Source organism: Schistocerca gregaria, chromosome X (assembly GCF_023897955.1).
Source record: "Schistocerca gregaria isolate iqSchGreg1 chromosome X, iqSchGreg1.2, whole genome shotgun sequence".
Lineage (NCBI taxonomy): Eukaryota > Metazoa > Arthropoda > Insecta > Orthoptera > Acrididae > Schistocerca > Schistocerca gregaria.
In genome coordinates this window covers 863,982,956-864,008,400 of record NC_064931.1, presented here as the reverse complement: position 1 = coordinate 864,008,400, position 25,445 = coordinate 863,982,956, and the positions used below count along the sequence as shown (strand labels likewise).

Sequence of the window (25,445 nt, the reverse complement as noted above, 5' to 3'; positions counted from 1 at the left end):
TATTTGCAAGTAGATCTACTAATTGTATATTTTAATTGGCATTAATTCTAACCTCCACTATTAACACAGATTCCCAAACCCACAGCTACCATGAATATATCTATCTTATAGTTGTTTGTTGTCTAGGGTTGCAAGCTCATGACTTTATACATGTCACTGAGGTGATCTTTTAGTTTTATAAATAATACACACACACACTGAATAAACTTTGTTTATCATTGCTCTGTTCAGAAACAACATGAGATCTATGCACTGAATGACTGAAGTATCTTGCTGCCTTAATGAGTCTGTGTTGCCACCAAGCCACAAACAATGCAGTGCCACCTTCAAAACACATGCACCTCTGTCATCTGCTAAAGTGTCTGCCAGTACTCTCACCACAATAACCATTCACACAAGTGCTACTGCCAAAAAGGACCCAAACTGAGCTGGGGTTGCTGCAGTTATTCTGTTGGCTATTGATATCATTCTCGTGGTGCCAAATGAGATCTACATCACAATTATGATGTATCATATGACTCAAATTAAGTACCTTTATTCCTCAATTTGACATCACCTCTGGCCTGAAGCTGGTACAATTCTTACCAATATACTATTTATGAGCTACTCCTTCTAACACCTCCTCCTAAAGCTTTGCCTCCTTCATCATCATGACAAGTTAGTTCATTTTGAACCTTTCCTAACCTATCCTGCTCACTTCCCCTGGGAAGAACTACTGGTTCCAAAAGCTAGGAGGGTGCATTTAATTTTATATGTGTCTATAGCAGTAGTAAATATCTTGCCTGCTGAAGATATGTACTGGCCATCAATTCTGACTCTTTTTTTCATTTTTCTCTATTGAATTTTCCTTTTGGTACATACTACTTATTAACACAATTTGTATGGTTACTTACCCTTCCCATAATCCTCTTCTAGATCATTGTACTTATCAAGAGTTATAATTGTGTTGTCTGTAGCATTTAGCCCAGCAAATGCATAGACAAGATGAGAACAAATATTTGGGTTGATATCACTGACAGTAAATACTCCATTTCCTGGTCGATACACAGCCCAACTTGATACATAACACACCACTGCTTTGTTATGGCCAACTGCAACAAAGAACATGATTCAAATGTATTCATATTCATATTTATTCACCTTTAAACATTTTACATGTAATGGGTATCATATAATAAAAGTTACAGATACATTGAATACATCTATATGTACATATATTTTACAAGAAAAATTGCATGCATAATATTATATTTCTAATTTTGTAATATATGCTCCTTTCGCAAAATGTACCATTGCAATTCAATATCTTTTATTGCACTCTCTTGAAATTCTTGAACTGTATAAAATACTTTATTTTTATCAATTTTGCTACTTTTACTTTAAATTTATCCATGTGCATAGAATGTGCACTTTTGGGTAATTTGTTAAAATAATTGTGTGCTAGATACTTATAACTGCAGTGAATCTTTGATAGTCTGGCGACCGGGATGTCAATTGTATGTCCATTTCTTGTATTATGTGAATGCACTGCCATCCTAAGGTCAATGTTATTTAAATTTTCTTTGGCATATATCTGGCAACTATAAATATACAAGCCAGGGACTGTCATTGTATTTAATTCTTTGAAATGCTGCCTGCATGAGTCTCTGGGTGGTAGTCGTAGAAGGCATCTGATTGCTTTTTTTGCCATTTAAACACTGTCTTTGAAATTGGGTAGTAGCCCCATTGGAGAATGCCTTACAATGTATGTTAGCTGATACCAAATTGGGTATAGAAAAGGTAGTTAGAAACAAAAACCACCACCTACATCTCTTATTTATTACTCCTTGGTTTAATAAATAAAACTAAGTGTTTTATTTGTACAAACATTGGCTAAACATTATTTCTGGAATTAGCCTGATACTATATCTTCCAAGGAAGAGCAAAATGTCATTTTGCAGATCTGTACACCTCAAATGCTGCTTTGCTACAGCTCATTATCTACTTACAAGACTATAGGGGACCCAATGAGACAGTTTTAATATGCTGCCAATAAGGCACACATACCATTACACAGTACAGCAGAAAAAAACACCACAGCTTCAATCTGAAAAAGAGGTTGAGTTATCTTTTCTGGGTCTGTTAGTGTAGAGAAGAGTGGGTGAGATCTGGAGCTGTTGTGCACAGAATAAATGTAACACTGTCCTGTTCTGTCAGTGTATGGCAGTTACTGTACACCAGAAATGGCATAGTGGAGATCCAGGTCCAAAGAAAAGGAGCCCTGTTGAACTTGGAGGGCTTAACTGAAGATTACAACACCTTCCAATATATTCCTGAGGAATAGACACTGTGATTGCCACATCCAGTGGGCAGTTTGACAGAAATCAACATATATAGAACAGGAAGGAAAAACGCTAAGGACTTGGCAAACTGATGCCACCTAGTTAATTAGAAACAGATGTGAGGAACAAATAGAGACAGGGGAAGTAAATGAAGTGAGGCACAAAAACACTAAAATGGTAGCAAACTGGATGACAGGTCTTGTGGAGATGCACAGTAGGAAGATACAATTTACCATGTGACACTTCAGCCAAAGCACCATTTTGCCAACTTGCCTCCGACACTTGAATGCCAGATTGCATGTTAGGCTTTCAGCATTGTTTTTTGGGTGATTTAATTTTACCATATTAGTGTTCACTATGGAGAACATAAAGAAAATTCAGCAACTATTAGCTCAACAACCAATATTCTATCTCTGCAGATTAGTTTTACAAAATAGCTTTAGAAGTGGAAAGTATTTCTCCATGTCTGCTAATCTAACACTTTAAAATGATCATTTTATGAGCAATGAAATTCGGCTGAATATGGGCCAGTATGGAATGTTTATAGGAATGAAGTAGCCTTTGTGGAAATAGTGTCGATGTGTGTTGTACGGAGCTGTGCATGGTGGTTATTATTATTCAGAAAAAATGAACAAAAATGCTGTACCTGGATCTTCTATTTCTTTGCTATCAACTTCCCTGTCTCTTCTGTGACACATTAACCTATTACAAGTTCGTTTATTTTACAGGCTATAAGCTGGCTGCCCTGTGACAATGAGGTGGGGCTCGTTCTAGCACCCATTGTGCTACAAGCTGATGACAAACTTTTGCTCCCAGCATTCTCGACAAAAGGGCCACCTGACAGCAAGCAGTTAGTAATGTGTCCCAGCATTATTAGTTGACAAGAGAGAAAACAGCTTTATGATGTGGCACTGGGCACAGACTGATAGAAAACTAGTGGCAATACAAAAGGGTAGTCGTCAAGCTTTAACTATCTCCAAAAAATAAGGCTATGTAATTAATTTTTTCTTTGTTTGTAGGCATGTGTGTGCATCTGCAGCCCTAGCACACATTGAAATCCATGCACCATAGTACCATAGCACACTGTACAGGAGCCAAAACAAAATGGCACAAAGTGGAGCATCGTGTGGTAATTTGTTTTTGGCAGTAGCAGAGATGTTGCCGCTGTGTCGCACTGGGTGTGTAGGGAGGGCTACCGAGAACTGTGTATCAGAGGTACCAAAGGCACCTCAAGTACTATCCTGTCCCATGGATACTGTCTCTCCTGAAGGAAATGTGAGCTCCGTCACTACCCACCCACTTGACTGTGGTGGCCTGGCAATATAGGGTCTGGCCATCCTGTACATGGCAGATGGGCACCAGGGAGGTCTCAGGGCATTACACCAATCCCTCTAACAAACATGTTCAGTGTGCTGTCTTTCACTGAAACTGAAACCGAGTCAGTGGGACTTGCTTCGCCTGTTTTGGAGAAACCTGTCTTGCCCTGAGTCAAGAGGAGATAAACACGAAAGAGTAGGGGCCTATAAATCTTCAGCATTTCAGATTTCAAAATTATGGTGAACAATGAGACCTCTTAGGCAAATGGCAGCAAGTGATGGAAAGGAACACCAGGCAAAGTCAGTGTGTATGCCTGGAGGACTTATTCAGCTTGTTGAAGAGGCTATTCTGGCAACCATTGAGGAAGCAGGTTGCAATCAAGTGTAGATTGTAGCACAGATTGAAAGGTCATACTAGGTTCATTCTAGCGGTTAGCAGAGAAGGTTGAGAATACCATTAGAATATTCTAAACAGTGTACTAGCAGTTATAGGCAGCCCGGTTGGCTGGACATCATGTAGAACAAAGTGGGAATTATGTCAAAATGTTAGAAGTAGTCACAATTAAGCTGCAATAGCCCATTACAAACAGTATTGTACCCATTACAAACAGTATTGTAAGGTGCTTACAAATGTTATTAGAAAGGCAAAGAGTATGTGGTATGCAAATAGAATACCTAATCCACAGGATAAAATTAAAACCATATGGTCAGTTGTGAAGGAATTGTCTGGTCAGCAACACGAGGTCAACAATATAAAGTCAGTTCGCAATAAGAATATTTCTGTTACTGATAAATCTTATATGTGTACAGTATGTAACGAGCATTGCAGGCGAATTAAATAAAAATTTAGCTTCTACAGGAAATCATATAACTCTCTTGGCAAATGCCTTTCCGAGATTGATGTCTGAAATACTCCTCTGTGATACAGACAAGGGGGAGATTGAGTCAATAATTAAATCACTGAAGACTAAGGACTCTCGTGGTTATGATGGAGTGCCTAGCAGAATATTAAAGTACTATGCTGCCTATGTTAGCCCTGTATTTAACCATATTTGTAATTTTTCCTTTAGGAATGGTCAGTTTCCTGAACGATTAAAGTGCTCACTAGTAAAGCCGCTTTATAAAAAGGGAGAAAGGGATAATGTAGACAATTTTAGATCTATTTCCATGCCATCAGTGTTTGCTAAAGCTATTGAAAAGGCTATGTATGTAAGGATAATTGATAATTTTATATCACACGATTTACTATCAAATGTACAGTTTGGCTTTAGAAGTCGCTTAACAACTGAAAATGCTATATTCTCTTTTTTCTGTGACGTACTGAATGGTTTAAACAACAGGTTTCGAACGCTATGCATATTTTTTTTATTTAACTAAGGAGTTTGATTGTGTTGATCAGAAAATATTGCTCCAGAAGTTGGGCCATTACGGAATATGGGGAATAGCTCACAATTCGTTCACGTCTTACTTTAGCAACAGACTCTAGTATTACGGGTAACTCTAAAATATTTCTGTTTGATAATGACACTAGCTTGGTAGTAAAGGATGTTGTTTGCAAAATTGGCTCTGTTTCAAATAGTGCAGTTCATGACATAATTTCTTGGCTTCGAAGAAAATAAACTAACGCTAAATCACAGTAAGAATCAGTTTTTACAGTTTCTAACACACAATTCAACAAAACCTGGCGTTTTAATATCACAGAATGGGCATATGATTAGTGAAACTGAATAGTTCAAATGTCTAGGTTATCAGACAGATAGTAATCTGTCGTGGAAAGCCCACGTTCAGGATCTTGTTCAAAGACTTAATGCTGCCATTCTTACTATTCGAACGGTATCTGAAGTGAGTGATCGTTCGACAGGAAAATTAGTCTACTTTGCTTATTTTCATTCGCTTATGTCGCATCTTATTATATTCTGGGGTAACTCTTCCTATTCTAAAAGGATGTTTTTCGCTCAGCAACGGGCGGTTCGGGCTATGTTGTAAGTTCACGAACCTCTTGTCGATCCCTGCTCACGAGTCTGCGCGACAGAAATGAAACCTGCATTTGGATCGGACTTCCTTAACTCTTGTGCAGAAAGGTGTGCAGAATACAGCTGCATCCATTTTCAGTAAGCTACCACTCGAATTAAAAAATCTTAGCAGTAATCCACGCGCTTTCAAATCGGAACTGAAGAGTTTCCTCATGGATCACTCCTTCTATTCTGTCGAGGAGTCCCTTGAAAAAGTAACCTGTTCTTGTTGTATTGTTGATCGCGCTTACTTAGAATTATGGATTGACTTTTTTCGGGTTCATAAACATTTTATTTTTATCTGTTATTACTCTTATTTTGTAATTTCATGTACTGACATGTTCCACGACCTTGCGAGATTTGCTCCTCATTTTGGTCGTACGGAACTTGACGTGCAAATAAAAGAAAAAAAGTCCTTGCTCATAGAGTTTCAACGAAGATCACAATCTGCAGCATTGTCTTCGGAACAGATCATGACTCCCTGGTCCTGAGTCTAGTGGAAGGCTTGAACCAGAGACTCTGAGGGTTACGTGACAAGCTAGCCTGTGCTGCCTAGACTTGCACTATAGAGCTGAGAGTTGTAGGGCTACTGAAAGAGTTCTGATGTGCACTACACGTCAGAATGATAGCTTTGGAAAACCCACAAGTATCAAGGTAAGATCCAAAGAAAAGCCTCCCGAAGATGAGAGTATCAAATTCCTAGTACGCTGGTGCCCAAAATTAAAGCAACAAACCACTATTTCCCCATCCTGTGTGTAAGTCACGATATAGTAAAACTGTCAATAGATGTCCATAGAATCGCGTTCTGCACGGAAGATGGCATTCTGGTCAACGGACAACCACGCCAACAATGACATCAGGGCACCTGTCAAGCTGGGTAGTGTTTGCCAGGTAGTCTCACATCCACAATCGCTGTGTACACAGTCCCTGACGGTGCAGTATGGCACAGAGAAGATGCCTACCAGAGGACAGTAGGAAGAATGGAAGCAGGACAGTCGCAAATTGATGTAGTCTGATAGCTTAATGTGAATCGTTCTATTGCTTCTCAGATGCTGCGACAGTTTATAGAGACCAAAACTGTATCCTGAAGACCAGGGCAGAGCCAAGTACGTGTGACATCAGAAAGAGAGGACCGTTATTTGGCTGTAAGGGCACGAAGGCTTCTCCTCAGTACTGCACTGCATCTGGCCTCACAGCAACCACTGGACGTGTTGTATCGGGGCAAATGGTCTACATAAGGCTTCAGCAGAGTGGCCTCTATTGTCAGAGACCTGCTGTATGTTTACCTCTGACGCGTCTTCACAGAAGGGAATGTCTTGAGTACCTTGCCACCTGGACAACGAACAGAGAGCCAATGTTCTTTTTACAGATGAAACCCGATTTGGTCTGGAGAGCGATTCTCGATAGATTCGCATCTGGAGGGCACGTGGAACACGATTTCGGGACCCAAACATTGTGGAAAGAGACCGATATCGAGGAGGATCCTTAATGGTGTGGGCAGGGATCATGTTGACAACACTAACACCTCTTTATGAAACTGTGCGAGTGAACTGCTAAGGTTTAACTGCTGTCAGGTACCGTGACGAGGTCTTGGGACCACATGTACGGTTGTTATGAGGTGCTATGGGCTCAGATTTCTTACTCAAGGACGATAATGCTCGACCTCATATAGAGTATGGGTCGTTGATGTCTTCTTGGAAACGGAAGATATTCCACACCTGGCATGATGTTTTCGCTTTCCCGATTTGAATTCCACAGAGCGTGTCTGGGATGCACTAGGGAGACGGGTTACATGAGGTCACTATACACCAACCACTTTCCAAGACTTGTGAGCAGCTCTGCAAGAAGAATGGGCCTTATTGCCTCAACATGAGATTAATGACGTCATTCGCAGTATTCTCCGTTATTGACAGGCCTCTATTGCTGCCACAGTGGCCACACCCCATACTGAACACATTAACCAATTGTCGGAATGTGTGCGCAAACCTGTTAAGTTGGAAAAGACGAAGAACGTTTTTGTCTATAGTTATGCTTGTTGCAGTTGTTTATGTTTAATATTCTGCACACTGTTCCAACTTTATTATCACTTCTTTCTAGGGTTTTGCTGCAAAATAAATGCAGTCTTGAAGAATTTCTGTTTGCTGCCTTAAATTTGGACACCAATGTAGTTAACTGCCGAAGCACTGGCAACAAAGCGCCAGAGCGTGAAGCGTTTCTAAAAAGAACTGACGCTCACATAATGTGAGGCATAGAAAGCTGGTTGAAACCTGAAGTTGACAAGACTGAGATCTTTGCGAAATATTTAAGTGTGTACTGAAAGAATATTAAAACGAGAAATGGAAGTGACGTCGAAACTCAAATTCACCGAGATAGAAATTGAAGCTGCATGTGGGATCGTTTGAGTAAGACTCAGTATGAAGGGTGGGCATAAAATTATGATAGGATGCTTCATCGACCACCAGAGTGTCCTCCTGTTGTAACCAGAAACTTTAGGGAAAACCTCAGTTCGCTTGTATGTAAGTTCCCTAACCATACTGTAATTGTTGGAGGAGATTTTAATCATCGAACAATCAATTGAGACAAATATACTTTTTTTTTTAGTGGTGAGTGTGACAAGACAGTCTGTGAAACATTACTGAATGCCTTCTCCGAAAACAGATAGTTCAGAACCCACTCTTGATGGAAATACACTCCTGGAAATGGAAAAAAGAACACATTGACACCGGTGTGTCAGACCCACGATACTTGCTCTGGACACTGCGAGAGGGCTGTACAAGCAATGATCACACGCACGGCACAGCGGACACACCAGGAACCGCGGTGTTGGCCGTCGAATGGCGCTAGCTGCGCAGCATTTGTGCACCGCCGACGTCAGTGTCAGCCAGTTTGCCGTGGCATACGGAGCTCCATCGCAGTCTTTAACACTGGTAGCATGCCGCGACAGCGTGGACGTGAACCGTATGTGCAGTTGACGGACTTTGAGCGAGGGCGTATAGTGGCCATGCGGGAGGCCGGGTGGACGTACCGCCGAATTGCTCAACACGTGGGGCGTGAGGTCTCCACAGTACATCGATGTTGTCGCCAGTGGTCGGCGGAAGGTGCACGTGCCCGTCGACCTGGGACCGGACCGCAGCGACGGACGGATGCACGCCAAGACCGTAGGATCCTACGCAGTGCCGTAGGGGACCGCACCGCCACTTCCCAGCAAATTAGGGACACTGTTGCTCCTGGGGTATCGGCGAGGACCATTCGCAACCGTCTCCATGAAGCTGGACTACGGTCCCGCACACCGTTAGGCCGTCTTCCGCTCACGCCCCAACATCGTGCAGCCCGCCTCCAGCAGTGTCGCGACAGGCGTGAATGGAGGGACGAATGGAGACGTGTCGTCTTCAGCGATGAGAGTCGCTTCTGCCTTGGTGCCAATGATGGTCGTATGCGTGTTTGGCGCCGTGCAGGTGAGCGCCACAATCAGGACTGCATACGACCGAGACACACAGGGCCAACACCCGGCATCATGGTGTGGGGAGCGATCTCCTACACTCGCCGTACACCTCTGGTGATCGTCGAGGGAACACTGAATAGTGCACGGTACATCCAAACCGTCATCTAACCCATTGTTCTACCATTCCTAGACCGGCAAGGGAACTTGCTGTTCCAACAGGACAATGCACGTCCGCATGTATCCCGTGCCACCCAACGTGCTCTAGAAGGTGTAAGTCAACTACCCTGGCCAGCAAGATCTCCGGATCTGTCCCCCATTGAGCATGTTTGGGACTGGATGAAGCGTCGTCTCACGCGGTCTGCACGTCCAGCACGAACGCCGGTCCAACTGAGGCGCCAGGTGGAAATGGCATGGCAAGCCGTTCCACAGGACTACATCCAGCATCTCTACGATCGTCTCCATGGGAGAATAGCAGCCTGCATTGCTGCGAAAGGTGGATACACACTGTACTAGTGCCGACATTGTGCATGCTCTGTTGCCTGTGTGTATGTGCCTGTGGTTCTGTCAGTGTGATCATGTGATGTATCTGACCCCAGGAATGTGTCAATAAAGTTTCCCCTTCCTGGGACAATGAATTCACGGTGTTCTTATTTCAATTTCCAGGAGTGTATATTAGAACTGATGACAACAGACGGACCTGACCTTTTTAAGGGAGTCAGCATCGAAACAGGTATTGGTGACCATGAGGCAATTATAGCAAGAATGAATACCAAAACACAAAGGGAAACTAAAAGAAGCAGAAAGATACATATGTTCAACAAACCAACCAGAGACACAATCATACCTGAGTGAGGACCTTGAAACTTTTAGCTCAGGACAGGAGCATGTACAGGAATTATGTCTCAAGTTCAGAAGAATAGTTGATCATGCACTGTACAGATATGTACCCAGTAGAACAGTTCATAATGGGAGAGATCCTCTATGGTATACAGTCACTGCAAAGTAACAGATACTATTGCAAGATAGGTGAGAAGCAAAGCATAGGGATATAGACAGAGAGATCCTGAATGAAAGGCACTTGGCAATCTAGAGAGCAATGCGTGAAGCATTCATGACTACCACCGAGTGAGGTGGCGCAGTGGTTAGCACTCTGGACTCGCATTTGGGAGTACGATTGTTCAAACTCACGCCTGACCATCCACATGTAGGTTTACCATGACTTCCCTAAATCGCTCCAGGCAAATGTTAGGATGGTTCCTCAGAAAGGGCACAGACGATTTCCTTCCCTATCCTTGACACAATTCGAGCTGGTGCTCCGTCTCTAATGACCTCGATGTCGACAGGGCGTTAAACCCAATCTTCCTTCCATCCACTTTCAATGACTACCGCAACAGAATGTTGACAAGAGACATTTTACAAAACCCAAAGAAATTGTGGTCGTATGTAAAGGCTGTTAACAGCACCAAACTAGTGTCCAGTCACTTACGGACGAGACAGGACCTGAAATTGAGAGAAGCAAAGCAAAAGCAGAAATGCCTAACTCTGTTTTGAAATGTTCCTGCACAGAGGAAAACACAGGAGTATATGCCTAACTGCAATTCTCGTACCACTGAAAAGATGAGTGAAATAGATATTAGATAGAGTATCTCCCATCAGTGAAATATATAGAGTCAGTGACATTGAGAAATAACTGTAATAGTTTAAAATAAATTGAACAAAGCCTCAGGGCTCGATGGAATCCCTATCAAATTTATACCCAATTCGCGGCAGAGCTAATCCCTTTGTTAACTTCAATCTAGCGTAGAGCCCTCCAACAGAAAACTGTGTCCAGTAGCTGGAAGAAAGCACAGGTCAAACCTGTCTATAAGAATGGTAGCAGAAGTGATCCACAAAAATGCCGTCTGATATCCTCGACGTCCATCTTTTGTAGAATCTTAGAACATATTCTGAGCTCCAACACAGTGAGGCGCCTGAACAGAACGACCTCCTCTGTGCCAAAGAGCCATCCACATGCAGGTTTACCATAACTTCCCTAAATCGCTCCAGCCAAATGTTGGGATGGTTCCTCTGAAAGGGCACAGTCGATTTCGAAAACACAGATCATGTGAAACATGACGTCCTGAATGCCACGGATCAGGATTTCTCGATTTCCGAAAATCATTTGACTCAGTACCAAACCTACATTTATTATCAAAAGCACGATCATATGGAGTATCAGATGAAATACGTGACTGGATTGAGGATTTATTGGTAGGGAGGACGCAGCATGTTATCTTGCGTGAAGAGTGATTGAGAGATGTTGAGTAACTTAAGGTGTACTCCCGGGAAGTGTGTCGGGGCCCTTGCTGTTCATGCTGTACTCGGAAGAGCCGAAGAAACTGCTACACCTGTCCAATATCGTGCAGGGCCCCCGCAGAAGAGTGTTCCTGGAGCAACTCTGTTACAATTCTGGACGTGTGGGCTGTCGTATTGTCCTGTTGGAATTGATCAAGTGCGTCGGAATGCATAATGGTCATGAATGGATTCAGGTGATCAGACAGGATGCTTACGTACGTGTCACCTGTCAGAGTCGTATCCAGACGTATCAGGGGTCCCATATCACTCCAACTGCACACGCCCCATCCCATTAGAGAGCCTCTATCAGGTTGAACAGTCCACTGCTGACATACGTGGTCCGTGGATTCGTGATGCTGTCTTCATACCCAATTACGCCGAGACTCTTCCGATCAGGCAGCATGTTTCCAGTCATCAACAGTCCAATGTCGGTGTTGACCGGCCCAGGCGAGGCGTAAAGCTTTGTGTCGTGCAGTCATCGAGGGTACAGGAGTGGGCCCTGGTTCCAAAAACCCATATGGATGATGTTTCGTTGAATAGTTCGCACGTTGACACTCGTTGACGGCCCAGCATTGAAATCTGATGCAAGCTGTGGAAGGGCTGCACTTCTGTCACGTCGAACAATTCTCTTCAGTCGTCGTTGGTTCCGTTCTTCCAGGATCTTTTTTCGGCCGCAGCGATGTCGGAGAGTTGATGTTTTACCGGATTACTGATATTCATTGTGCACTCGTGAAATAATCGTAGGGAAAAATTCCCACTTCATCGCCACCTCGGAGATGCTCTCTCCCATCGCTCGTGCGCCGACTATAACACCACTTGTTGAAGACTCACTTAAAGTTTGATAACCTGTCATTGTAGCAGCAGTAACGGATCTAACAGCCGTGCCAGACACTTGTCATCTTACATAAGCGTTGCCGACTACAGTGCCATCTTCTGCTTACTTACATAGCTCTGTATTTTTATAGGCCTGTCTATACCAGTTTCTTTTCCGCTTCATTGTATATTAATGGTCTTGCGAACAATAGTAATAGCAACCTCAGACTTCTTGGAGATGATGCAGTAGCCGGCCGGAGTGGCCGAGCGGTTCTAGGCGCTTCAGTTCGGAACCGCGCGACTGCCACGGTCGCAGGTTCGAATCCTGCCTCGGGCTTGGATGTGTGTGATGTCCTTAGGTTAGTTAGGTTTAAGTAGTTCAAAGTTCTAGGGGACTGATGACCTGAGATGTTAAGTCCCATAGTGCTCAGAGCCATTTGAACCATTTTGTTAAGGCCCATAGTGCACAGAGCCATTTTTGAATGATGCAGTTATCTACAGCAAGGTACCGTCTGACTGAAGCTGTACAAATATTCAGCCAGGCGTTGATAAGATTTCAAAGAGATGCAATGATTGGTACTTGCTTTAAACATTCAACAAATAGTATGCTATGGATATAATAGTAGTGGGTCATAGTTGGAATCTGTAAACTCTTACAAATACTTGGGTTTAACAACAGTTAGTCGGGACATGATACGGAACTATCACATAGGCTCAGTCGTGGGTAAAGCACGTAGCAGGCTTCGGTTTATTGGTAGTATACTACGGAAACGCAACCAGTCCAAGACGGCTTTAAATGATGACCCAAGGAATATACTACAGCTCTCTAAATATCACTCCATAGGGATAATGAGGATAAGACTAGATTAATTACAGCACCCACAGACGCATTTAAACAATCATTTTTCTCGCTCTCCGTACTTGAATGGAACGGAAAAAGTCTTAATAACTGATCCAGTGGGACGTACCTTCTGCCAAGCACTTCACAGAGGATCGTAGAATATAAAGGTAGACACCATTACCCCACAGATGGCGCTTTATGACAGGATGCAATGTCGTGCTGACACAAGCAATTATCGCCTGTAATTTATTCCCCTACTGAAAGCACTATACAGTGTTGTAAAATGTATTAGTATCCTTCTGAATTTAGTGTTTTCTTACGCACATAAGAGGACCACACTCTAACCACGAAAAACACCCCATATTGTAACACCATCTCTTCCATACTTCACTTTTGCCACCACACATGATGCAGGTAACGTTCTCCAGGCATTTGCCAAATCTATGTAAACCTTTCCATCGGATTTCTGCAGGACATAGCGTGATATATCACCCAAATCACTCGTTTCCAGCCATCTTATGTTCAGTGGCGTCGCTCTTTCCAGCATCTCATGCGTCGCGTAGCATTGATTAGAGAAATGTGTAGTTGATGGGCTTCTCAATCATCGTACCTCATTCATTTTGACGCTCTATGCGTAGTCAATGCGGTAGCGGGGACTGCTGGTAGCACTTTGGAACCCACGAGTGATTTCTTCTCCTGATTCCATGCTCTTTATTCAACCACCCATCGCTATGCTCGACGGTCCCTGTACGTCACTACTGGAGGGTCACCAGGTCTCGGTTTAGGCCAGGAGTTGTGTAACAGTAGAAGCACTCTCGTGGCTATGCCACGCACGCTGGCTGCTAAACTGTACGTCAGTCTGGTGATTCAACCTGTTGTGCTGCCATTCGTGAGCACCGCCCAGCGGCTGTTTTCCAACAGGATAACACTCGGCCACATTACGCTGTTGTAACCCAACATGCTCTACAGAGTGTCGACATTGTTGCCTCGTCTTGCTTGATCATCAGATCTGTCTGCAATCGAGCACATATGCGACATCATCGGACGACACTCCAGCGCCATCCGCAAACAGCATTAACAGCCTCTGTACTGCCGACCAAGTGCAACAGGCACGGAACGCCATCCCACAAACTGACATCCGGCACATATACAGCAAAATGCGCGCACCTTTGAAGGCTTGTATTCAGCATTGTGGCGGCTCCGTCGGTTATTAATGTACCAGCATTTGACATTTTCAATGGCTTATCTCACTCTTACATTTACCTGAGATCTTGCAATGTTAATCACTTAAATACATAAACAAATGTATTCACGAAATTTCGTTACACTACATTAATTATTTTTTTGTGATGCGATTTTTTTCGTCAATGTATTTGCACAACTAGTTACCGCTTGGAATGCACAGACTGTTGGTAAATGATCACGAAGAGTTGCTTTTCTAATACAATTTATAACCCACATGATCTAAGTTCGCTGTCTATAGCACCTTGCACTGGGTAGCTGTTTTTCTGTTATTTTACGTTCGCACAACTGTGTTTACTTTTCGTGGCGGTAATAGTGAATGCTTTTTATATGATGGTCGATACAAAAAGCTAATTACAACTTTTATCCCATTCCAGTCTGAGATTGGTTTTCTATGTACCATGCATCCCTTATATACACGTCAGAGCATACTTGAATGTCTGAGACAGTAAGGATAAGGGCAATGTTATAGTTAAACTCGACAATTATTAACTACAACACGTATGGGAGCGTGTCAGTAGCCTTTGTGCTCGCTTACCACAGCGTGCCCACGATAAGTACTTTCCAAAGCATTGGGACTAGTGACGCCTGTTTAACAGTATCAGTTTGGCAGAATTTAGAAAGCGAAAGGTTGTCTTCAACTGGTACAGAATACAGACTACAGCTGAAGGACACGATAGAAAGGTGGTAATTGAGACAGGACTGGAGCTATGCCCCATGTTATACAGTCCGTACAAAGCGCTGGGGAATTAAAGGTCGAGGAGAATAAATGAAAACCTTACGTCTTCCCGATTATACTGTTGTTTTGCCAGAGACGGCAATGAACTTGGAAGATTAACTGAACGTAATCGACTGAGTCATGCAAACCGATTACATGCGACTGAGGTAGGTGTGATTGAGTGCGTGAGAGAGTGATTGTGCCAACCATTTGAGCTCTTTTCCCCCTTTTCGTTTCTTTTAATATTTCTAAGGGCGCTGCTAACCTCGCTCAATAACAAACCAATGACAAGATGAACTCCAATAAGAATAACACAGGTGGAGTGGAGTGTACTCGAAGTAAGTCAGGCGATGCCGGCGTAAATAAAATACTTGACAAAAAAAAAAGTTAAGCACATAGATGTGGAAGAAGAAACAAAATTAAACTTCACAGACTGAGAGGGTATGTCGTGTTATTTCAGTAATTAAAAAATCGAGTCACATTCACAAAGAACTTGGCTGTATTAAGTCCACTCATCAGTAGGGCGTTGCACTCCCTCTGGTTTCGACGCACGCACTTGTTCGGTTGGGGAGGGTGCCACAAAACCGTTGTATCCTCTCCTGAGGAAAGCTGGCCCATAACTGTTGTAACTGGTCCTTGATATTCTCGATACTGGCGCTGCGACAGAGTTGACATCCGTGTTGGTCCCACACATGTTCTATCTGGAACAGATCTGGGAATCTTTTGGCCACAGTAGTACCTCAACATCATGCAGACGGTGCCATATGAGAGTGAGCCTTGTCCTGTTGAAGAATTGCAGCACGATATTGTCGCGTGAGAGGGCGCAGGACGCACTCTTATGCCGTCAGAACTCCCTCAGTCACCACGCACCCACACCACGACGCCAGGAATGCCTCCCCAGAGTCCTCTTCCCAGGTGGCAGGACGGCGGTTCTTCGCCATCCGCCAGCAGTTGTGGACAGCCTGCACACGGTCCCTAGTACGGCTGCCACTTGTCTCCAACCGATGATGTGGATGTTGCAGGGAATCCATCGCATGTCTTCAGATGGCAATAGCAGTTATGAAGGGATTGCAATATGCCAATGCGCAGTATGGCGATCCTCCCACGTGACGGTCAGTTGTGGGCGAGTGGAACTTAGACGATGACTATGGATATCATCACGTCCCCAGGCAGTCCGACATCGGAGCTGTCACATCCAAATGAGCCACAAATCTGAGTATTGATGGACTGGACCAGCCGGCCAAGTGGAGACTCACAATGAGGCCCGATTCAAACTCACCGAGCTAGGCATCGCAGTGGTGAGCGCGTTGGACCCGTAACCGGGACGAGGGCGGCTTCCGGCCACCCAGATGCGGGCTTTCTGTGATTTCCCTAAATCGCTCCAGGCGAAATGGTTTCATTCGAACGCGCACGACCGATTTCCTTCCCGATCCTGCTTGTACAGAATCTATAATGAACGCTCTGTCGACGGGACATCAAACTTTAATCTTACTTCCTCCTTTCTTTCCTTCCAAACTCTGTCACGTTCCAGCAACGCTCTCTTATACGAGTACGCGACACATCCGTCCTTTCACAGTGATCTCACAACATCGAGCTCCTGCTGAATAACATAACTGGAAATGCGGGCAGAGGCCAAGCACACGGAGCTCTTCCTCCAATCGTAACTACACTGAGGTGATATAAGTCACGGGAAACCTTCTAATACTGTGTCGGACCTCCTTCCGCACAGCGCAGTGTGGCACCTCGACGTGACACGGACTCGACAAGTCGCTGGAAGCAGCGCTGCACAAACATTGAACCGTGCTGCCTCTATAGCCATCCATAATTGCACAAGTGTTGCCGGTGCAGGTTTTGTGCACGAACTGACCTCTCGATTGTGTCCCGTAATTGTTCAGTGGGATTCATGTTAGGCGAGATGGGTGGCCAAATCAGCCGCTCGAACTGCCCACAATGTTCTTCAAACCAGTCGCGAACGGTAGTGGACTGGTAACATGGGACATTGTCATCTATAAAAATTCCACATTTGATTGGGAACATGAAGTCCACGAAAGGCTGCAAATGGTCTCCACGTAGCGGAACATAACCATTTCCAGTCAATGAACGGTTCAGTTAAACCAAGGGACCCAGTCTATTCCAAATAAACACAGCCCACACCATTATGGAGCTACCAACAGCTTGTACAGTGAGTTATTGGCAAGTAGGGCCCACGGCTTAGTGTGGTCTGCGCCACACTCGAACCTTACCATCAGCTATTACCAACTGAAATCGGGACTCATCTGCACAGGCCGCAGTTTTCCGGTCCAAACGATATGACCACGAGCCTAGGAGAGGCACTGCAAGGCGATGTAGTGCTGTTAGGAAAGGCACTCGCGTCGGTCGTCTGTTGTCATAGTACATTCACGCCAAATTTCGGTGCACTGTCCTAACAGATACGGTCTGTTCCTTGTCTGTTAGCACTGACAACTCTACGCAAACGCAGATGCTCTCGGTCGTTAAGTCCGTGGTGATACGTAGTGCCTGAAATTTGGTGTACTGGGCACACTCGTGACACTGTGGATCGCGGAATGCTTAATTTCTAACGCTCCAATAGTGTAGCTCCAACTACCATTCCGCGTTCAAAGTCTGTTAATTCCCGTACTGCGTCCGTAATGATGACGGAAACGTTTTCACGTGAATCACCTGAGTACAAATGACAACTGCCGCTTTATTCCTCGTGTACGCGATGCTACCACCATATATATTGTCATTTTAATAGCCTTACCTGTATTGACATTTAGATTTTGTTGATGCTGTCCTTTTGCAAGGGTTACTTGCACATAGATTCCTATACGTTGTTCACCCTGAACATTATCTTCGGTTTTGTATATTCCGTGTATGGTATGACGTAGCCCGTCCTATTAGCCGTGGGGTCCAATGCACGACTTTCAGGAGTCGGAAGTGGATCCCAGCACGAACCCAGCCGGCGGACTTGTGTCGAGGTCCGGTGAGCTGGCCACTGTGTCGATAGTTTTTAAGCGGTTTTCCATCTGCCTCAGCGAATGCGGGCTGGTTCCCCTTATTCCGCCTCAGCTACACTATGTCGGCGATGGCTGCACAAACAAGTTCCCACGTATGCGTACACCACCATTACTCTACCACGCAAACATAGAGGTTACACTCGTCTAGTGTGAGACGTTCCCTGGGGGGTCGACTGGGGGCCAAACCGCATAATAACCCTGAAAGAGTGGTTCGGTGTGGGGCGGCGGAGGGGTGAAGTGGACTGCGGTAGCCGTCGTGGGGTTGTGGACCACTGCGGCTGCGGCGGCGACGTAGCCTCTCCGTCGTTTCTAGGCCCCCGGTTGACATACAATACAATGGTACGACATAGGTGGTTTTCTACATCTTGTATATTGACACATTCCTGGACAAATATGCCCATTTACGCTTTTCACCTCAGCATTTTATAACTTCGACGTGACATATAGATATATTTATGTCATTTTATACCTTCACCTGTGCTGACACTTAGATATTGTTGATGCTGTCCTTCTGCAACGACTACTTGTACACAGATGCATATTTCTTCGGTTTCTTTATTTCTGATGATGTAATTTATTTTACGCATCTATAATTTTCGACAGTTATTTTTGTAGATCGGTAGGTTACTTCAGGATTTTTCAGTGTAGTGTATCGTCTAACTGATCATTTTCTAATCGTGGAAAATTAAGTAATTATTTTATAAATAAATAGTACATTTGTACAACGTAAGCAATGGAAATTCGTTATACTCTGCTGTATATAATTCTATTTTAGGGATGTGACAATGGCTGTATCAGTTGGTTTTTATGAAATGATTACTGTAAATTCACTTATGTAGTATTGTCCTTTATTCTTATTTTGTTTTTAATCTTTCTTTGTTTTATCAAGGTGGGTAAGTTGATGATGCCATAATTAATGTTTATGACTACAGGTCTGAAGATGGTGTACTGAGTGACCGAAACCGGTTGCGATATAAAAAAAATAACAACAAAACGACGTCTGCAGGTGTTTCATTTTTTTACTTAAGTAAAGCCGAAGTCCAGCAGACCATCAGTCAAAAGAATGTAAAAAAATCTGTATAACTATCCCATGACTTTTGTCACCCCAGTGTATATCTGGGATGTGGCGTCGTTGTCATTTCGTGTTGGGCAGGCAGCGCATCAGACGCTCCTCACGCCTCATACACGGTGAGTCGGGAGGAAAGGTGCATTCTTTGATGGGTGATAGTGATTCTGAACAAAAAAAACTTGGTATGAACATGTGTCCTATTCCGAACGGTTTCCGAGGCGGAAGACATGTAATGTATATTGTTACTTATTTTCTGTGTTATTGAGGCATTGTCATTGATTACTACGTACCACAACAGTGTAGAGAAAGTCGAGACGAACAGTTTCATATTGCTACAGCGCATGCGCGCCGCGAGAGCTTTTCAATATTCTCGCGTTCTCTTCGCGCGGACTATTAACTCTAGAGAAAAAATGAATAGGACATTTTTGTAGAAAATGTAATGTAGTTTAATTTTTCAAGAAAAACGTACAAAAGTGTTACTGAATGTGATCTATCACGGAAACCATTCGGAACAGGGCAAATGTCCATATGAAGTTTTTCCTTTGTAATCCGCTAATACCTTCAGAGCATGCAGCTTTCCTCGTGACTCATACTGTATACACTAACCAGGCCTGGCAACAACAGTAAAGGCGAACAACACGAATGCACTGCCTGTCACAGAGAATTGCAACTCTAATAATTAACATATCCGCCAATGGTGTGTACGTGTACGAATTTACGTCGATATCCGGCCAATTCCTCTTGGTGCTTCTCTTTCTTTATGGCCGGAAGCGCAGGTTAGGAAATAAGACGCTAAAACTAGAAGATGAGTTTTGCGATTTGCATAGCGAAATAACTAACGATGGCGTATATAAAGAGGATATGAAATATAGAATGCCAACAGCGAGAAAAGCTCTAGAAATAAGTTAACATAATATATATATTTTAGCGTTATGAAGTATCTTTTTGTGGTATGGCTCGATGTGACTGAAAGAAATGATACATTGACGAGATACACTCCTGGAAATGGAAAAAAGAACACATTGACACCGGTGTGTCAGACCCACCATACTTGCTCTGGACACTGCGAGAGGGCTGTACAAGCAATGATCACACGCACGGCACAGCGGACACACCAGGAACCGCGGTGTTGGCCATCGAATGGCGCTAGCTGCGCAGCATTTGTGCACCGCCGCCGTCAGTGTCAGCCAGTTTGCCGTGGCATACGGAGCTCCATCGCAGTCTTTAACACTGGTAGCATGCCGCGACAGCGTGGACGTGAACCGTATGTGCAGTTGACTGACTTTGAGCGAGGGCGTATAGTGGGCATGCGGGAGGCCGGGTGGACGTACCGCCGAATTGCTCAACACGTGGGGCGTGAGGTCTCCTCAGTACATCGATGTTGTCGCCAGTGGTCGGCGGAAGGTGCACGTTCCCGTCGACCAGACACCGGACCGGAGCGACGCACGGATGCACGCCAAGACCGTAGGATCCTACGCAGTGCCGTAGGGGACCGCACCGCCACTTCCCAGCAAATTAGGGACACTGTTGCTCCTGGGGTATCGGCGAGGACGATTCGCAACCGTCTCCATGAAGCTGGGCTACGGTCCCGCACACCGTTAGGCCGTCTTCCGCTCACGCCCCAACATCGTGCAGCCCGCCTCCAGTGGTGCTGCGACAGGCGTGAATGGAGGGACGAATGGAGACGTGTCGTCTTCAGCGATGAGAGTCGCTTCTGCCTTGGTGCCAATGACGGTCGTATGCGTGTTTGTCGCTGTGCAGGTGAGCACCACAATCAGGACTGCATACGACCGAGGCACACAGGGCCAACACCCGGAATCATGGTGTGGGGAGCGATCTCCTACACTCGCCGTACACCTCTGGTGATCGTCGAGGGGACACTGAATAGTGCACGGTACATCCAAACCGTCATCGAACCCATCGCTCTACCATTCCTAGACCGGCAAGGGAACTGGCTGTTCCAAAAGGACAATGCACGTCCGCATGTATCCTGTGCCACCCAACGTGCTCTAGAAGGTGTAAGTCAACTACCCTGGCCAGCAAGATCTCTGGATCTGTCCCCCATTGAGCATGTTTGGGACTGGATAAAGCGTCGTCTCACGCGGTCTGCACGTCCAGCACGAATGCTGGTCCAACTGAGGCGCCAGGTGGAAATGGCATGGCAAGCCGTTCCACAGGACTACATCCAGCATCTCTACGATCGTCTCCATGGGAGAATAACAGCCTGCATTGCTGCGAAAGGTGGATATACACTGTACTTGTGCCGACATTGTGCATGCTCTGTTGCCTGTGTCTATGTGCCTGTGGTTCTGTCAGTGTGATAATGTGATGTATCTGACCCCAGGAATGTGTCAATAAAGTTTCCCCTTCCTGGGACAATGAATTCACGGTGTTCTTATTTCAATTTCCAGGAGTGTATATCCTGAGGCAGAGTATTGGTAATCGAGGGAAGTGAGTGCAAGGCTTGAATTCAGCAAGCAGGTTCAGGTGGCTGTAGAGTCCAGAATTTATAAAAATATTAAAAGACGTGCAAGATTGAGTAGCGTGGAGAGCTGCTTCAAACCATTCATCTTACTGATTACTGCAACAACATTTCCACAGCCCAAGGTTACGTCTAAAAATTCGCCTCTCCGTAACGGCGTAGTTATGAATTCCACCTTCAGTTGCGCTACAGTTCGGTAGTTTTGGTATGCTACACAAATGACATTGTAAATGGTAGGATTACCGGTAGTATTGGTAGTGTTGTAGGGGGAAAAAAGGAATTTATGAATTTGTAAGCGAGAAACTAGGAATCGATGATTTCTCTCTTTTTTCTTTTTTGTTTGGCACATAATTAGAAGCGCACATAATTCAGTGTGTTTTTTATATCCTTACAGAATATAAACTGCGTTTCATATGTAATAAAAATTAGTTGATCGCGTAACTTCAGCACTCTTATGTAACGAAACCAATTACCTCTCGTGCAAGTACAGTTTATATGGACAAATATTTGTTGTTATTTTGCACTCAACGTTTTTCATCATGATCAAAGGGCAGAGTTTCATATTATCAATGATTATTGCGGAAGTTGCTTATGAATAACAGAAGCATGTTTTATGTAAATTCGACGAAGTATTGAAGTGATGTCTGATATATTTTTGTTTCAAGGTTTTCTTTTATTTTAACGTTTTCTTGAGGATACTGCGTTTTCTAGTGCTATATGATAAATCTGTATTTTTACTACAAAACGCTCTGTTTTACGCTACAAATCAACAATTTTCGAATGAAACCTGTATTAAGCATTGACAAGTTCAAGTGTGCTCTAAACACTGTTCATTTTTAAGTAAGAGACAGGAGGACAACTATGTAGAACAAATATGTTCCTTAGGTTACACTGTCCTTTATACGTTCTCACTCAGTTTCTATACTGTTAATCGCTTCCAGTTTTTAGGAGAATCTAGCGAACCACTGATCGGGAACGTAAAGAAAGAGATCGTTATGAGGAAACGCCCGATAGCTCTAACGTACAGATGACGTAGGTACGATCTTAACTGAGCAAAGCTACTAGGAACACTGCCGTAGTCTATGCTTACTTATGACAGTCAGGTAATTTTACAACTCGAATTCCGCCTGTGACAACGTTGTCACTTTATGAAGGCAGAGCCTGGCTATAACATAATTCATTAAAATACTCTCACACCTCCCGATAGTTACGTAGTTTGAAGTTCTCAAGGTTCCAGCCAGATTAGTTTAGCGTAGATACACTGTTCGTTTCGTAGACCCCTTAGCGTAGAGCTTCTCGGGGGTACGGTACTCGTCAGAAGGAAACAAAAATGCATTATGCACTGATGAAGTCTCAGTTTATCAGGCGAGTCGTACGTCGCGTTATCGCAACGTTTCGGCGAGTTTCCTGCTCATCTGAAGATGACATGTAGGAACCTCGTCGAAACATTACAACACGAACCACGACTCGTCCGATAACCCGACAAAATTCTATCAACGAAATTCGCCGAGAAAGCCAGCGTTCCCATACATAAGACGTATTTACAACAGAAGTGATATGCTTAAGTTCCATCCTAGGTCAAATACTGATATGCACATACTTATTCGCAAATCTGAATAAAAGGTAACAAAATGGAAAGAAAATGTTAAACAGAGATAAGGAGGTGAAAAATTAGAATGTTTAAAATCTCGACTTTCTCATTTTGCTTGTCCATATCTCTTTTTAAGAGTTTCTTTATTATGGCAGTCTGAATGGAAAAAGACATTTGCTAGTATATTTCGGTCATACTGCAGACATGGCAAACCCGGGATAGTGGAGACCTAGCCCAGAATGTAAGCAGTGTCGGCCTAAGAAGATGGAAGTCACGGCGCTATCAAGAGGAATAGTGCAGAGAACCCCATTGGAAGCTTCAGAGCCGAGTTTGGCTAAATAGGAAAGTACAAACTACCTGGGCACTAATTTAACAAGCACAACAGTTTAAAGTTGGAGATAAACAGCAGATTATTGATTCATACAGAACAAACTTCAGCATAAAACATATAAAATCAGGCGTACTCTCCAGCAAAACCGAACTCGGGGTATATAATGCAATAATAATTCCAGAAGCTTTATACCGAAAGCCACCTTGACTTGCACAATGAAAATCTTGAAGGAGGTCTTTGTCCCAGAGTGAGATGTGGCTGGCCGAAGAAGAAAGAACAGCTCGGAACTGTACAAGATCCTGACACAACCAAACACTGTCCAGAAAACAAAGGCGAGAAGGCTTCGATGGGCGGGGCGAAAGAACACATACGGGTGGCAGACCCAACAAACGGCGGATGGAAAAAATAGTGAAGAAACTACGACACCTAAGCTTTGGATCGAACTGAATGCAAACAGCTGAATAGTGCAGTCACTGGAAACAGATTGTGAAGCCGGCGCATGACATTCAAGGTCAACAAACGCCGCATAAGTAAGTAAGAAAGGAAACAACTAACCTTAAGATTATTAGAAACCATTCCCCGCTCTATTCTGCTACAGTCCGACGATGGCTCAGTCATACGGCGCTGCTCACTAATAGCAAACGCTCGGGCTCAAGATCCCGTCCGGCAAACATTTCTAATTAGCCTGCTGGGTCAACAGCGGTGAAAGTTTCAGTCTGGAAAATAAACTAGCAGTTTCAGCAGTAGCTCTCTGACGAAATCTAAAGCAAGATGAGGACAGGTTTCTGACGCCCCATTTTTTGCAACGACAGAATGCACACGGATTACTAATACCACCAGCATTTGCCATGTAAAACCTAGGGTATCTCACGGGGAATGTAAAAGAAGTGTTCTTGCTCGTGGTATATACTTACTGGATAGTATTAGTTACATTTCAGGCGTTCCTCAAATGATCTATCTATCTATCTATGAGAAAATTCTATATGGGGCAGTCAAATGAAAACGAGCAGAAGGAAAAAGTAAATAAACTGTTTATTATTTCAAATGTAATCCATATCATTTAAGTCATTCAACCCACTGTTAGACAAGTGAATGTGGTACAGCACTGTTGTAACTGGTCCTCGATATCCTGGGTACGGAGTTTACATTCGTTCTATCGGGAACAGCACTGGGGCTCTTGCTGGCCGCGGGAGTACAACATGGCGCAGACAGTGCCGTGTGCGAGCTAGCGTTGTCCCGTCCAAAACTGGCACTACGATACAGTCGCGTGATGGGAAACACATATTCGCCTACGACGGTAGTGCAGAACAGCAATTCATCGCTGAACACAAAGCGACGCCGTTCATCAGTAAGTAGGCCATGCTTCTCGGTCACGGCACCACACCACACGTAGGCGTTGTGTCCAGGTATCGACGCCAGCCTGCGCGTGGGACGATAATTCGCTAGTCTGGCTGCTGCTAATGTCCGACCGACGGCGCGGGATAGCACAGAATGTCGCACGGAGTCTATTACGTTTTCTCGGGTGGCAGACGCAGGTGTGAAGAGGTTACGATGTGCTCGGTGCACAGTATTGCGATCCTCCCTTGTGGTAGCCATTCGTCGACAACTGGAACCCTAACGACGATCATGCCTACCCACACGTCCCCACGCAGTCGAAAATCAGGCCAGTGTTACATACGAATGTCCCACAAATGTGGATATTGCGTAACTCGGTCAGACAGCCATACGGAGAGCCACAGTGAGACCTACGTCAAACTCTGACAGGTACTGTCTTTCACGAACACACAACATTTCCCTGTCCTTCACAGTGACACTCACCGCGCCGCCTTATATGCCTTACCGGGCCTGGTAACAACACTATACGCGAACGACACTAGGTACGCATGGCTGGGCACAGCTCATTTGTTCCATTAGGA

At 44.3% G+C, this 25,445-nt stretch overlaps 1 protein-coding gene across 1 annotated transcript in view; it reads right to left on the bottom strand.

The window, feature by feature from the left end:
* LOC126298366 (probable chitinase 2) overlaps positions 1-25,445 on the bottom strand; it is a 295,462-nt gene that overhangs the window by 158,460 nt on the left and 111,557 nt on the right. The window contains exon 2 of the mRNA XM_049989666.1: positions 894-1,091. Within this exon, the coding sequence (XP_049845623.1) occupies positions 894-1,091 (198 nt within the window). The remainder of the gene's footprint in view (positions 1-893; positions 1,092-25,445) is intronic.